Source organism: Lepus europaeus, chromosome 1 (assembly GCF_033115175.1).
Source record: "Lepus europaeus isolate LE1 chromosome 1, mLepTim1.pri, whole genome shotgun sequence".
NCBI lineage: Eukaryota > Metazoa > Chordata > Mammalia > Lagomorpha > Leporidae > Lepus > Lepus europaeus.
Window position 1 is genome coordinate 99488460 of NC_084827.1, and position 15161 is coordinate 99503620.

The 15161-nt window shown below is 38.7% G+C and overlaps 1 protein-coding gene across 2 annotated transcripts in view; it reads right to left on the reverse strand.

The window, feature by feature from the left end:
• CYTIP (cytohesin 1 interacting protein) overlaps positions 1–15161 on the reverse strand; it is a 72119-nt gene that overhangs the window by 20784 nt on the left and 36174 nt on the right. The window contains exon 1 of one of the 2 annotated variants that reach the window (XM_062199876.1): positions 7521–7714. The exons of the other annotated variant lie outside the window; for it this stretch is intronic. Coding sequence (XP_062055860.1) covers positions 7521–7694 — 174 coding nt within the window. The 5' untranslated portion in view covers positions 7695–7714. Of the gene's footprint in view, positions 1–7520; positions 7715–15161 lie in introns of those variants that run through there. 2 annotated transcript variants of the gene reach the window in all.

Here is a 15161-nt window from a genome sequence, read left to right on the forward strand (position 1 = left end):
AACCCAAATACTCATGCCTGATAGTTTTTGGAGATGCTGATAAAATGACACTGTTCTTCCTAATGGTTCAGTGTCATATTTTCAGTAGAATAAAATGATCTCTAAAGAACCAGCACAAAGAAGCAAGTGTTATAGCTCAGTGGATTACATCACCATTTGAGATGTTCACATCCCATGTTGGAGCTCCTGGGATTGAAGCCTGCTTCTGCTTCCAATCCAGCTTCCTATTAATTCATGTAGGAAGTAGCAGATGATAGCCCAAATACATGGGTCCCTGCCACCTGTGTTAGAGACCTAGATGGAGTTCCTGCCTCCTGACTCAGAATGGTATAAATAATATCATCTTCACTCCTTTACACATTTTTTTTTTTTTTTTTGGACAGGCAGAGTGGATAGTGAGAGAGAGAGACAGAGAGAAAGGTCTTCCTTTTTGCCATTGGTTCACCCTCCAATGGCCACTGCTGCCGGCGCATCATGCTGATCCGAAGCTAGGAGCCAGGTGCTTCTCCTGGTCTCCCATGCAGGTGCAGGGCCCAAGGACTTGGGCCATCCTCCACTGCCTTCCCGGGCCACAGCAGAGAGCTGGCCTGGAAGAGGGGCAACCGGGACAGAATTCGGTGCCCCAACTGGGACTAGAACCAGGTGTGCTGGCGCCGCAAGGCGGAGGATTAGCCTGTTAAGCCACGGCGCCGGCCACTCCTTTACACATTTTTAAGAAGATCATGTGAATCTAAGCTTTCAAGATACACACTACTATTGTAAATTAAAAGTTAACAAAAGGTGGTGCTTTGATTTAGAAGGATTGCAGAGCACATTTGTGTGATTTTTGTTTGGGGATATTTTGGTAAATGTTAATTAGCTTGTTCTCAAGTGTTGGTCCAAGGGTCCAAAGCATAAGTGTTTGCTGCTAGCCCAAACTGCTGAATTGCCTACCTAACATGGCTGCCATACTCCTATGCATGGATTTCAAAAAATTTTTCTCCCAAATGAATTTATTATTAATTTCATTTTCTGTGAACTTTTCTAAGTGCCCTCAAGTGTAGGTGAATACATAAAATACCAGAGTAGAGCATGGTGAATACAGGAGAAAATAAAACAGTGGGAGAAAACTACATAGAAGAAGTGAATGTACATGCAATAAGTTACAAAAATCAAATGTTCAGCAAGGAATTTATGAGGAGGGACGCCTGCTTTACTTTAGGGAAGCACAGATTTTCTGGAATGGTCCAGTCTTCAAAATTAGGCCACTGGTCAGTAAAGTTAACGTAAGAGTAAGGTGATCTATCTCTCCAGTTTGATGTAAATTAGTTATATTTTCCTCTTTTGTCAGTTCTAGACCTCGACTCATTTATATTACCCTGAAGATAAATAGTATAGCTCAGAGCCAAAATTATTTTCTGGATATACTAAAACTATCTATTTTAACTTAATGAAGGAATAACTGTGCAAGGTCTACAACAATTTGTGTGATTTGTTACATCTTGGTGTGTCCCATTAGCAAGGACGGGGGCCATTCAGCTATGTGGTTGGCTGCCTTCTTGTGGAAGAGAGCAGGAAAGTTGTGTTTCCACACATTTTCAGACTTCCCCTAGTATTGGAATTACAGTTTCTTAATCTATTTAATTATTTTCATCTGCTTGTCTTCCACTCAGTTCAGACTGTAAGGTATTCGGGTAGGTCATATTTGATTATGTCATCAATAACTATAAATTAGGATTAAATTTTTAAAATAGTACTCTCGCTATCAATACCCACCTTATACATATATATGTGCAGCTTTATTTCTATGTCTAGAAATGAAGGGCATACTGGATTAAATGCCTCACTTCTATACATAATCATCAGTTTGCTTTGAGCCTCTTAGAGAATATATTTGTTTACTTTCTACCCCCAAAGCCTGCCTGAAACAGAGTGCAAACTGAAAAGTAGAGAAATAATAAAAAAGAAACTACAAGACAATAACACAAGCAAATGAGTGGGAGTGAATATCCAAGTTAAACCATTCAAGTTCTGGAGGACTATATTAAGATATTATTCAACTTTCTCCTTCATTACATTAAACAATCATAAGAAAACTCAAGGGTGATCATCAAAGCATACAAAACCCAAAAATAACAATTATTTAGTTATATTTTTAAAAAGCACCAGAGGACAACAACAAAATTTCAATCCAACAACAGCAAGAACTGTAGAAAAAGAAAATGAGTAGAAAATAATGTAAGACAGTGATGTATTAACATATAACTGTAAAATGGATACATGATACCAAGACTAAATGAATTATTAAATTTCAAGCCTTCGCTATTTTAAACATATTTTTTTTTGACAGGCAGAATGGACAGTGAGAGAGAGAGAGACAGAGAGAAAGGTCTTCCTTTGCTGTTGGTTTACCCTCCAATGGCCGCCACGGCCGGCGTGCTGCGGCCAGCGCACTGCGTTGATTCAAAGCCAGGAGCCAGGTGCTTCTCCTGGTCTCCCATGTGGGTGCAGGGCCCAAGCACTTGGGCCATCCTCCACTGTACTCCCGGGCCATAGCAGAGAGCTGACCTGGAAGAGGGGCAAATGGGACTGAATCCGGCACCCCAACTGGGACTAGAATCTGGTGTGCCAGCGCTGCAAGGTGGAGGATTAGCCTATTGAGCCACGGCGCTGGCTTTAAACATACTTTTACTAGGCTAACCATCATAGCAGTGATGGGATCCTGAAGATTTCATCCAACCTGCCTTCTAAAAACAAAGTAATGCTTGGTAGACTGAAATCTAAAATCTTTTAGGTTCACAAGACAGATCCAAGACCTCCACAGGGAAGGACAATTCCACCACATGCCTCCTTCCAAGCTTTCTATTTGCTAAGATGAAAACATTTGCCTAGCACAACATGAGAAGCATAGCAACGTTCAACTCCCATGGATTGACTGACTTGGGATTATCAGTGACACATAAAAAATCAGCCTAAGTCAAATTATAAATTAGTTTCCATCTGGATTAGCAAGGCGGCTGTTTCAGACACCTAGCATTTAAATAAAAAAAAGCAGCTTAAATAAATTAGGCACCATCCAATTTTCTGACACAGGCCATGTGTTGACACAAAGCCTCCTTGTTTTTGATCTGGGCTGTCAGACTCCAGTGATGTAGAAAGAATGTTCTCAAGGTTCCATGTAGTTTGCCCACCACATGATCTGCCAAAGTGACATGAAATGTATCTCAGGTCTTACCAAGGGCCTTATACATGGGAAACAATTTTCCCTGCACCCCTTTCCCTGGGGCTAGCAGCCCATCTCCAGGAGGACCTCCCAGACAGACCCTTTACCCAGGGTTATAGTGATGGCACCAAAAATCATGAATGAGGAGCTGGTGTGCAATTCACAGCATATGCTGGCAGCAGCTGTCTTTTATTACACATTATCTAATATGAGAAATCTAGGTTTAGCAATTTGGCAGGCTTGCAAACTACACATTCAATTATGACTGCTGAATAGACAAAGCTCCCTAAGTCCTCGCTAGCCACTAATCTAATGATGCCTGGGGCTGGGCTTATGATTGCTCTTCTTCTGCTTTTTGTCACATGACTTAAAAGATCAGGCTTTAATATTCAACATGTAATTTATCCTGCTATGCAGTGATTCACACATCCTGCTTTAATGGGAAACCAAGACTAAATACCTCAGCTGTCATTTTGCAAAAGATGGAGGTAATCTGCAGCTCAGCCCAAGAGCTGGCTGCCTTTGAGAAGCTCAAAGTTTAACACCATAGCCACTTCTGTTGCTAAATGACAGTTACTTCCTGGTACCCATTCTCTGTACTCATTTCCTGAAAGCACTGGGGGTGGGATAGGGGAGGATACTGATTCACAGCTTAGGTGTTTTGTTGGTGTTGTTTGTTTCAAAAGTCCCAAAATGATGTGTCCTCTGCATCACCCTAATTTTTCCATGAATACAGCTCCTGCCCTACTCTTTACTGTCAAGAGAGTTTGATAGCAAGGCTTGGCAGGCTATTCAAAGACACACCAAAACAAAGAAACTAAAGTCAACTTCCTAACTTGTAAGTTCCCTAAGAACCCTCAATAGTAGGTTGCAGTTTCTGAGGAAGGTCTGATTATAGGTTCACAAACCTCTTTTTCAAATGGTTAGGTATTGATACCAAGCATGCCACAGTATGGATTAAACAATACTTTGTCAATTTGTATTTAGTGAAACTCACACCATTTTCCACCTAAAAGCATCATGGAATGATCAAATCCCCTTGGTGCAGTTAGGAGCACCTGGAGTTATGGTACCTGGTGGATGTGCTTCCAGAAATACAGTGAAAGCTCACAAAAAGCAGAACCGTCCTGGAAATACACACATTGCAGGGCTCAGCACAAGTTCCTTCTCTGAACTTGTAAGTGAAATCGCCTTTCCGAGAGTTGCCTAGCTAGTAATGATTTGATAACTAAAAGAAAATCAGGCGAAAAAATGCAGTTTGTGGTACTACTACTGAACAAACTTCTTGCCAGTTTTCCAGGTCTCTGGTTCTCATCCCAGCACTCAGTGAACTTTCCAGAAGGAACCTGCCAAAGCTACCATGTGAAGATGGGCAGTAAAACACAGTCACTACTACTCCTTTAGCATTACTGTGTTTCTAAAAACTGTTCTTATTTCCTTCTCACTACTTCCTACAGACTTTTCCATTGCGTGGAATTTTTTTAAACTATGTTCAAAAGTAGAAGCTTTTCTGGGATGTCTGATACTTCCAACAAATGCAGGTATTGAGGAAATATACACAGAGAAATCTATCTTTAAACAACTCTGAGTGTAAACACCCAATTGATTGTGAAGTCTATGTTGAAAGTACAGGGTAGCCAGATACAGCTTTGCAAAAGCCAACGCCAACAGCAACAAGAAGTATGAATTATTGACGTCAGCTCTGAAAGTGTTGAAAATAACAGTAGGGAAGAAACACCTGCTCATGGGATTGCTAACAGGGATCTTCTTGCCTGCAATCCAGTCAGTGCCAAATAGTTGACTGGTCTCTAAAAACCAGTTAAAGGAAAAGAACATCAGTTTGGAAAATTGTGAAATGCTGAGGTACACTTGCATCTAGTCTCATTCATGATAAATGTATAGATTCTGAAGTTTCGTGTTCAAGAGGTTTTGTTTTGCTTTTTCTAAAAAAGTAATACCCACAATAGCAGGAAAAAACCGTTTGAATATGCAGAGTCTACCATGTGGAACAATATGACAAAGATCTGGAGAAGATAAGATGTATGTATAAATTAATTGGTGCAGGGCTGTGTACAGGCGTACATGTGCTCATATTTGTGTGCATACATGTGTCTATTTCATATGTCTGAATCTCATTTATGATTTTCTTTTTTTTTTCAGTTCACTCTATCTTTACTCAGGTTTAAAATCAAATGTGACTCTGTCTTCAGTGCCTTTCATACTCTGTCCTTTCGCCACTGTCATTTCTTTTTTCTTGAACTACTGCAAAAGTTCCTCCCTTGCTGCTAACTCTCTCAACCAACATACCATTTTTCCAAAATTAAGTTCCCCAAACCCTCCACTGTTCATGCAAGTTCAGAGGCTCTCTGTTTTAATCGAATGATATTTGGCTCTCTATATCAGCAGAGTCAACATCCGTGGGTTCAACCCATAGCAGATGGAGAACATGTGAAAAGAAAATGTCTTTGTACTGAACACATACAGATGTTTTTGCAAAGCAACCCAGCTCTGAGATCTCTTATCTCCTACGCACGCCCTGGGTTTTCTTAACACACTAAATCTTACACAGTTACACAAACATGTTCTCAAGGCCCCAGGCTCTGTGCCACAGCATTAATTACCCACTTGCTGTGTAATGCTGAATATCCTTCAAGGTTGTATTCAAAGACACGTAGCTTGGAGGAGAGTATTTATGCTGTTTTGCTTTCTATAACACTGCATACATACTGCCTATTGAGTTGTAAACACTACCCAGGCAGGAAACATGGTCTTCTGATCTTTGAGCCTCCTACACATAGCATGATGTCTATCTACCCCCATGTAGCTGCTCAGTCTACTTTGTTGCACCAAAATTTATGGGCTTAAGACTAAATAAAATGATGAGGCTGAGTTGAACATATAGAAATGGAAAATTCTGACTCTGTTTCCAAAATTAGCACCTATTTTTACCAGAAAGTATTCAATGAAGAAAATGGAACTATAGCCTAATCAAGTGAACCACAGGAGTATTTATTTCTGTAGCTTTGTGGCAAATACATATATAAAAAAACCAGATTTCTGTATATCTGAAAACAGAATAAAGATGTTGATATTTTTCATGTTGCTTTATTTTCAGAGGTTGTAAACTAATAGAAATATTTATCAATACATTAAATTTTGTATCATAAAATAATGTTGAATTAAGAATGACCCATTATCCAAATCATGGCAAGTTACACCCTTCATCATCAGCATGAAAAATACCAAGAAATCAACTATATACAACACTGAACTCTCTAATCCTGAAGTTAGAAGGATTAAGAGGGGCACGAGAGCAAGATTAAAGGCAAAAGTCTATCTTCTAAAGGAATTCTAAGTCTTTTCTGTGTAAGTGCTCTACCTACATTCAAATATATTCTTGGGGGCATTACAACAAGTTATATAAACAGATGTTGAAGATGTGCCCTTCTTTAAAAATACTTTTTTACAAATTAGAAAACAAAGAACAAAAATTGAGTTAAATCCAGCTGGACATGAATTTTTCCAATGGAGTTTTCATCCCTAGAGGATTATTTTGCACTGAAAGTTTTAAAACAGCATACTCGGGCCTCTGAGGAGTACAGGCGGCACCTCAAGCATCATATTAGGCACTGCACACGTCCTTACTTCAGTAGCAAGAGCTCACTTGAGGTGCTTTTTTAAATTATACGCATTTTCGAAAAAATAAAACTGAATTTTAGAGAGGCAGGTGACTTTCTCAAGATTCCACAACTAGTAGGCTGGGCAGCTGGGGTTCAGTCTGGCACTCACCTGTCCAAGACATCTTATTTCCCAGAAACATAAGGTATGTGCCAGTGCCCCAGAGCTGAACATAACTTAGTCAACAAAATGTGTCCTCAGGAAAAAAAAAAAATTCTCTTTTGATTATGAGCTGACATGACTAACAAAGGCTAGAAGTGAGGATGGGTGGAAAAGAATCAGTGAGGAATTAAAGCGGGAAAAGTCAGAGAGTCTCTTGCTCTCTCAATTGTGATCATATAAACCGTCTTCAAGTTTGCTGTGCTGAATGGTTTTCCTTTGCCCTGAGCACCTCTTCAAATGAGAACAGTTTGTAAGCTTTTCCTTGAACAGAAGAGAGCATTTAGGTGCTTGATTAAGGTCTCTAATCTTTGAACTAGGCCAGTAGTAGCTCTTTGGGTCTCTGGCCTCCTTCCTCACTCGTACTCTCGCTAATTCCAAAGCCTCTAAGATCAAACGTTTAGTACGAGGTAGGACAACCACTATCACTCTGCTCTCAGGAGAACATGACCCTCATAAAGGTACAAAATCACCATCATACCTGCTTTCGTCCCCGAGGCAGAGTAGCCACAGTGTCTGCCAGCATTTGAATCCTTCTGTTGTCGTCCTCGGTAAAGCTGCCTGCGAGTGTGGAGTAAGAGCTATATGCTGGACCAGAGCTATAGTCCACCAAATTGCCATTGCTGCTCTGTTGCTTGAGCCTTTTTAAAGACATTGTGAATAAAGATTACTCCAGCAGGCACATGGTTGAGTGGCCTTGCAGGATGGGGGAAGCTGAAAGTACCACTCTCAGACAAGTGATCAAAAGTAGCAAAGCAGACAGCCCATGTGACTTCTGTGGTTTGAGGTGCTTGTTACACAAACCCTATCTTGCAGTTCACTCCCATTTCTCACTGTTTTTTTTTTTCCTGTAAGCTCCTGAGAGAACCTCAAGCTGATTTTCAAACTTTAAAAAAAAATCAACTTATTTTTTTCTCCCTCAAATACCCAGAACTCTTACGTTTTCATATTCTATGGCAAGTTGTGTTCAAAACACCATCTGCCATGTTTTTTAAGAAGAAAGAAAAACTTCCTCACTTTCTGCCACTTGTTTCACATCCATTCCCCTTCTTAACATTAGCAGAGCTATGCAAAAGTCAGAGTTTGTGGACATTTGGCTCTTGTGAATGCAAGCAAGAAATACAGGTGCTGGTTATACACTGTTCCCTCACAAAGTCCTTGAGGTGTACTCTCCCTGAAGTACACCTCAGCTCATTAACGTTCATCAGAAAGACGTTGTATCTACTACTTGGATTACAGCCACTCAGCATTCTTCTGGTTGTCCTCCACCACTTTATCCTTACTAAAATGATCCATCATCTTTACAAAGTATAATAGGAAGACAAAATAGGCCACCCTAGGGCACACTGCTGGCTATCTTTTAGACTGGACTTTTCTCAGACTCAGCAAGTGGTCCCAAGGGAGGTGGGGTGGCCAGGAAGGAAAACCAAGGTGACTCAAGATTGTTTCCCAGCAAGTGCCAACGGGTCAAGGTCACCATCACAAGGTACTCAAGAGCCCACTATTTTTCTTTTTAGCAGAGTTTGAGGGCAAGTGGTTTTGAGAGAACTGGTTTCAGGGGAGGATCAGGAAATGCAAGCAAAAGGAACAATCAAAACAAAAGTCAAGAAAAGAAACTTCATGCAACAAAAAAAGTCAAATGTCCTTTTAAAATCACTTTGAAGTTAATACTGGAATTTAAAATAGTTAGGCAATCTTTCTACTAAAACAGAATGCATGTATTTAAAGTTAGAGTGAGTTTAGCTTAAGGAGAACCTACTAAATGTAACAAGTAAAGGAGCCAGCCAAATGGATAAGATAAATGTACAAGACAAAATGCAGTGACGGAGACTTTGCTTACTAAAGAATACATCAAATAGATTATGGCCCAAGTGCTTGGGTCCCTGAGCCCATGTGGGAGACTCTGGTGCAGTTTCTGGCTGCTGGCTTTGACCTGCCCCTGACTGTCGCAGCCATATGGGGAGTAAACCACCAGATGGAAAATCTCTCTCTCCCTTGCTCTCTGTTGCTCTGCCTTTCAAATAAATAACTATATAAATTTTTTGAAAGAAGTTAAAAGTATAATGGTGATTACCAGAGAAATAGAAATAGAAAGGGGAAGAGAAATGGGGAAAGGTTGATTAATAGGTACCAAATCAGAGATAGATATGAGATAAAGTTCTGGGGATGTATTGCACAGTAGGGTGACTATAGATAATGTTCATGGACAACATAATTCTCTATTTTAAAAAATTAGAAGATAAGTTTTGGAATGTTTTCACTTTAAAGAAATGTCAAATATCTGAGGAGACAGAAATACTTTCCCTGCTTGGACATTACACATGTATCAAAATATCACACAGTGCTTCATAACTATATAAAATTCTTATGTCCGTCAAAATTTTTATGTAACAATTTTTTTCAATAAATTAAAAATCAAACGCAATAAATACTTGCTTTAGTTATAAAATAAAAAAAAGGATAAGTCATAGAGATCTCTCTCTGCCATGTGAAAACACAACAAAAAGCAGTCATCTGCAATCCAAGTAGAATGCCCTCCCCAGGAACTGAACGGCCAGCACCTGGTCTTGGGCTTCCCAGAGTCCAGAACTATAAGAAAAAACATTTTCATTGTTTCAAGCTACCCAGTCTACAGTTTGTGTTTGCTATGGTATTTGTTATGGCAGCCTCAACTGACTCATACACTCTTCACATCTCAGTTATTACAAGTCTAACTCAAATAACTGTGAAGAGGAACAGGCATAACAGCCCATGCACAGCACATGGTATGACATCAGCTATTTGCTTTATTGGATTTTGTTTTAAGTCATCTAGTGTACTTTAGAAAGTTTATGGGGAAATTGAATTAATAATGAGCTTATTTTTTGTGAAAAAGAAAATTTGAAACCACATAGAGATTTTCTATGAACTTTTGAAGACTCTTCATAACTGAAAATGAAGATTCAAAGGAAATGAGTTTCATTCTACTTTAACTGTTTCATGCCCACAAGAGCAGTAAGGATGTCCTCATCACCCTTATGGAGTCTAAAGACTAGAATGCATGTGAAGTCCGTTGGTTTAGTATATCAAGATGTCTGCAAAACATCAGCAGAGCCAGTGACTGAAATTTCTGGATTATTGTTAGCTCAATTAATCTGTTCATTAAGGTAGAGCTGGAAAGGATTAAGTGGTAACTTAAAAAATAGGATTTCTGAGGCCAGTGTGGTGGCACAGCAGGGGATGCTGCCACCTTAGGTACCAGCATCCCATATGGGCTGTTCCACTTCCAGAAGTCCTGAAGTTCTTACCTTAGAAATCCTAGTCTGGATAAAGAACAAATACTAGCTTGGAACTGGACATACATATTTAAAACAGCACAAAGAAAAAGTTTAAACCTAATATAAATAATAATTAACAATAGATAATATCCCTCCTGCTTTAATACAAGGACAAAAAGTAATTCTCTGACCTATTTTAGCTTAGATTAATCAAATAATGAAGCTCTGAGTGGATTGCAGTATCATCCAAGAGATTAAGTCGCTAAAATCATTTGGGGCCTTAGATATGAGTACTTTAACTAGGTGATACAAATAGATTATCTGAGTCAGCTTTTCATTGATCAACTCAGAGGGACAATTTCAAAATTTCTTTTAAATGTAAAAGCAAACGTCTTTACTCATCCATTTGATGCACTTCTTACAAGAAACAATGTTAACGGCATTTTTTTTAAAATCCAATTACTTTTTATCTCCAGATGTAGGAAGAGTTCACTGAGCATGGTGGGCATACAGCAGAGATGGAACTCTGCACTGTTCCAAGTTGAAGGCAAAAGGAGTGTATGGGTCACTAGGAAACAATGAGGGTATGTGTAGGTTTTGTGGTCTTTCTACTTTCTTTTTTGTTGAGTTCTTTATTCATTGGAGGCTTAAACTTGTGATTATAAAGTATATTGAAGGTATGTCATTACAAAAATTCAAAGAAATATAAGAAAGGATGGAGAAGAAATGTGAGAGAGAAGGAGGCAGAATGGGAAGTATCATCATGTTCTTAAAACTGCATATATGAAATACATGAAATCTGTTTCCTTTACAAAAAAAGAAAGAAAGAAAACTTTTGCCTATACCATGTATATATGCAAAATTTGCTATAAGTGCTTCAGTTGTTTGAGTTTTGAAGAGTAAATCTATGCAATAATTTTAAAACTGTACTCATTAGATTGTAAGGAGCTCCTGAGAAGCTCCTGGGAAGAAGAAAAAAAAAGAAGGAATGGGAGATGATTCTTGGATTTCCAGCTTTGACTTCAGTTACAGTACTTCTGCCTTTAATTGCTTTATATTGTGTTCCTCTTCATATTATATGATTTAGTTGAGTTAAAAAAAATCTAATGAGAAATAACCCCAAATCCACACATGGTGTGTGAAGAACAATATTCTGAGGCCCTCTGCCAAAAACAGTCATTCCAGAGGCAGGCATTTGGTTCAGCAAACACCACTTGAGATACCCACCTTCCATATCAGAGTGCCTGAGTTTGAGCCTCAGCTCTGCTTCTGATTCCAGTTTCCTGCTAGTGCAGACCATGGGAGGCAGCAGACGATGGCTCAAGTATTTGGAGCCCTGACACTGACTTAGGAGACTTGAATTGAGATCCAAATCCTGGCTTCTGCCTAGCAGTGTTCTGATTGTTGCAGACATTACAGGAGCAAACTAGTACATAAAAGATTCTCTCTCTCTCTCTCTCTCTCTCTCTCTCTCTGTCTCCCTTTCAAATAAAATGACAATAAACATAAAAGTTTTAACTAGTTACATTGAAGATCTAATGTGGAATTGTTGAACTCAGAAGTAGGTCATGGAGGCCTGAATAAACATAATTTTGGCTGCTTCAAACTTATTTGCTTAGCAAGGCTTTTTTTTTTTTTTAAGATTTATTTATTTGCTTGAAACATTGAGTTGCAGGAACATAGGGAGAGAAGAGAAAGAGCTTCCTTCTGCTGATTCACTCTCCAAATGGCCACAACAGCAAGGACTGAACCAGAACCAAGTTAGGAGCTAGGAGATTCATCCAGGCCTCCTACGTAGGTGCAGGGGCCCAAGCACTTCCACTGTTTTGTACTTTCCCAGGCCAATAGAAGGGAGTTGTAGAAGAAGTGGAGCAGCTGGGATTTGAACCTGCAACTATATGGGATACCAGCACTAACAATGTCAGAGCCCAGCAAGGTGTTTTTTTGTATTTTTTGCTTTTTTTTTTTTACAGGCAGAGTGGACAGTGAGAGAGAGAGACAGAGAGAAAGGTCTTCCTTTTTGCTGTTGGTTCACCCTCCAATGGCCGCTACGGCCGGTGCATCGCGCTGATCCGAAGCCAGGAGCCAGGTGCTTCTCCTGGTCTCCCATGCGGGTGCAGGGCCCAAGCACTTGGGCCATCCTCCACTGCACTCCTCGGCCATAGCAGAGAGCTGGCCTGGAAGAGGGGCAACCGGGATAGAATCTGGCGCCCCAACTGGGACTAGAACCCGGTGTGCTGGTGCCGCAAGGTGGAGGATTAGCCTGTTGAGCCATGGCGCCAGCCAGCAAGGTGTTTTTAAAACAAATTTTATAGAGCTATACATTGACAAACCACATATAAATCATAAGATTTGAGATTTTGACTCATAAAATCACTCCAGCCAAGGTAGTGGCATATGTATCAATATCTACCACCAAATTTCTTGATGCTCCCTTCTTTGTAAATTGCCCTCTCTTACTACCAAACTCCCTATCCTGGCATATTGTTGAACAAGACACAATCAGTGATCAAAAATTTTATGGTAAAGATTTAAAATAGCATTTTAAAAATTGTATCATGTTTCAATGTAAGATAAGGATTGGATTTATTTCTATCAAAACTGAAACAAATGTAAAGTATAAAACTAATTTTTTTAGTTGTTAGACCACTTATGAGTTCCCCCCATTTCCAGAGATGTGACTTCCCTTTGGAGAAATAAAACCGTAAGAGTAAAGAGTAAACCCCTTTAAGTATAAACACAAAATAACCAGAATAACCAGTAGTTAAAGGAGCCCTAATTCTGGATTTCTCCAAAAATCTTGCTAAACAATCCTTTTTCATTAATCTTTTAAGACAAAAGTAAACAGAAGTCAACTGGACTGAGTTGAACTACATTTTCATCCTAAGAGAATTGTCCTATAATATGGAGATATTTTTCTAAGAAACATTAAAGCATTTAGAGAAATGAGTACTTTCTTTGCTTATGGACAATTATCTTACCAAAAATAAGTTGCTGTTACTCAAGTTGCTGGGTTCATAAAACTTTCAATAATATATCCAACAAAGTTCAAATATAAATATATATTCACTACAATAATAATATGCAATAAACTATACCAAATGATTGCCCCAGGAAAGTACTTAAATGAGTATATTATGAATGGATAAATTACAGAAGAATTATAAGTCTTCAATATGCTTATTAAGGGATATTCAACCTCATGAAGTGATCAGGAATGTAAAATTTGAAATAATCAAATGCTGATTTTTGGTCAAGCAAATGGACCAAACACAAAATAAATAAATTATTATGAGTAGATTAATTTGACATGATCAAATTGTAAAACTTACAACCAGTAATTCTTTTAGGTATTGAACCTAGGGGCACATATTTGGCAAGTGGCTAAGACATTGCTTGGGATGTCCACACCCCACATTGGGATGCCTGGGTTTGACTTGGCTCTGCTTCTGATTCTTGTTTCTTGCTAATATGCACCCTATGGAGTAGAAGGTAATGGCTCAAGTATTTAGTTCCTTGACACTCACATGGGAGACTTGGATTTTATTCTTGGCTCCTGGCTTCATCCTGGCCCAGCTGTGGCTATTGTGCACGTCTATAGAGTGAACTAGTGTATGGTTCTCTGCCTCTCTCTCTCTCTCTCTCTCTCTCTCTCTCTGCCTTTCAAATAAAATAGAATATAAATAAATTAAAATTTCAAAAAGCAAATAATCGATCTGTGAGAAGTACTCCTACATGTGCAGAAAACAGTATAAGAGTAATTCTTGTGCCATTGTTTGTAATTGCAAAATAAATGTTAAACTCGTAAGTATATACAAATTGGTATGTGATCAAATAATTTGTGGTATTTTCAGTGTAATATTCTGAACTAATTAATAAAGCTCCATATGCTCATAAAGAAACAAAACATAGAAAAACAAGAACAATGTGCCTGGCATGATCTTATTTCTGCTCTTTTCTTAAAATAAAATCAAATATGTAAAAATGCACTATCACACAAATACATAAAAACTGGAAATATATAATCAACTCATCACTACTGGTTACCTCTGGAGGAGTTGTGAGAGAAGTTAGCAGAGGCAGTGGAGGAGAATTTTCAAAGTTTATGTACTCATATCTCTCTTACATGCTGTCTTAAATACTTCTCAAAGTACATGCTCTCTTGAATCTCTTATAGTAAGTATATATTATTTAGTCAACTTTGAGAATAGTAATTCTTCACAAAGATCTTTTAAAAGCCAATCAAATTTTATTCATGATAATATTTTCTTTTTAAATAAGTCTTCAAACTTCATTTTGTGCTTATTAATGAGAATTGTCAGTTTATCCAGTAGATGTTTGGTGCTTGACAGGCTCAGATTTTATTTTGCTTAGTGAGCTTTCTTTTTCATCTTTTCAGGTAATTCTTTCATATGTCTTTATCATTGTTTTCAGCAAGTAAAATTACTCCTCAAAAATATTTCTTGAAATCTCTACAAAGTAACTTAGAAGAAAAGAAACACCATCACAGGCCATCAGTTTTTCTGGAAGTGAACAGCATTGGTTTGTCCAGTTGAAATCCACTGTTTCTGAAGTAACAGTGCTCTACTGTCCAATTCATTCACGACAAGTCATTTGCTACCTACCCATCTTCCTCCACCACAGGCACACGGTTGCATTTCAAAATCCAACTGCTTGTCAAAATTCAAAGTAAACAGATGACAATGTTCCTTCCTCTTCTCTTAACTAAAACTGCGTCACCATCAGGCTCAGCTTTTACTTAACCCAACCCTTGCCCAATGGGGTTGGGCAGTCAAAGCCACAGTATTGAGAAAGGCTTCAGGGCTGTAGAAAGTAACTTCTTAGAAAGCAAGCAACATATTTGA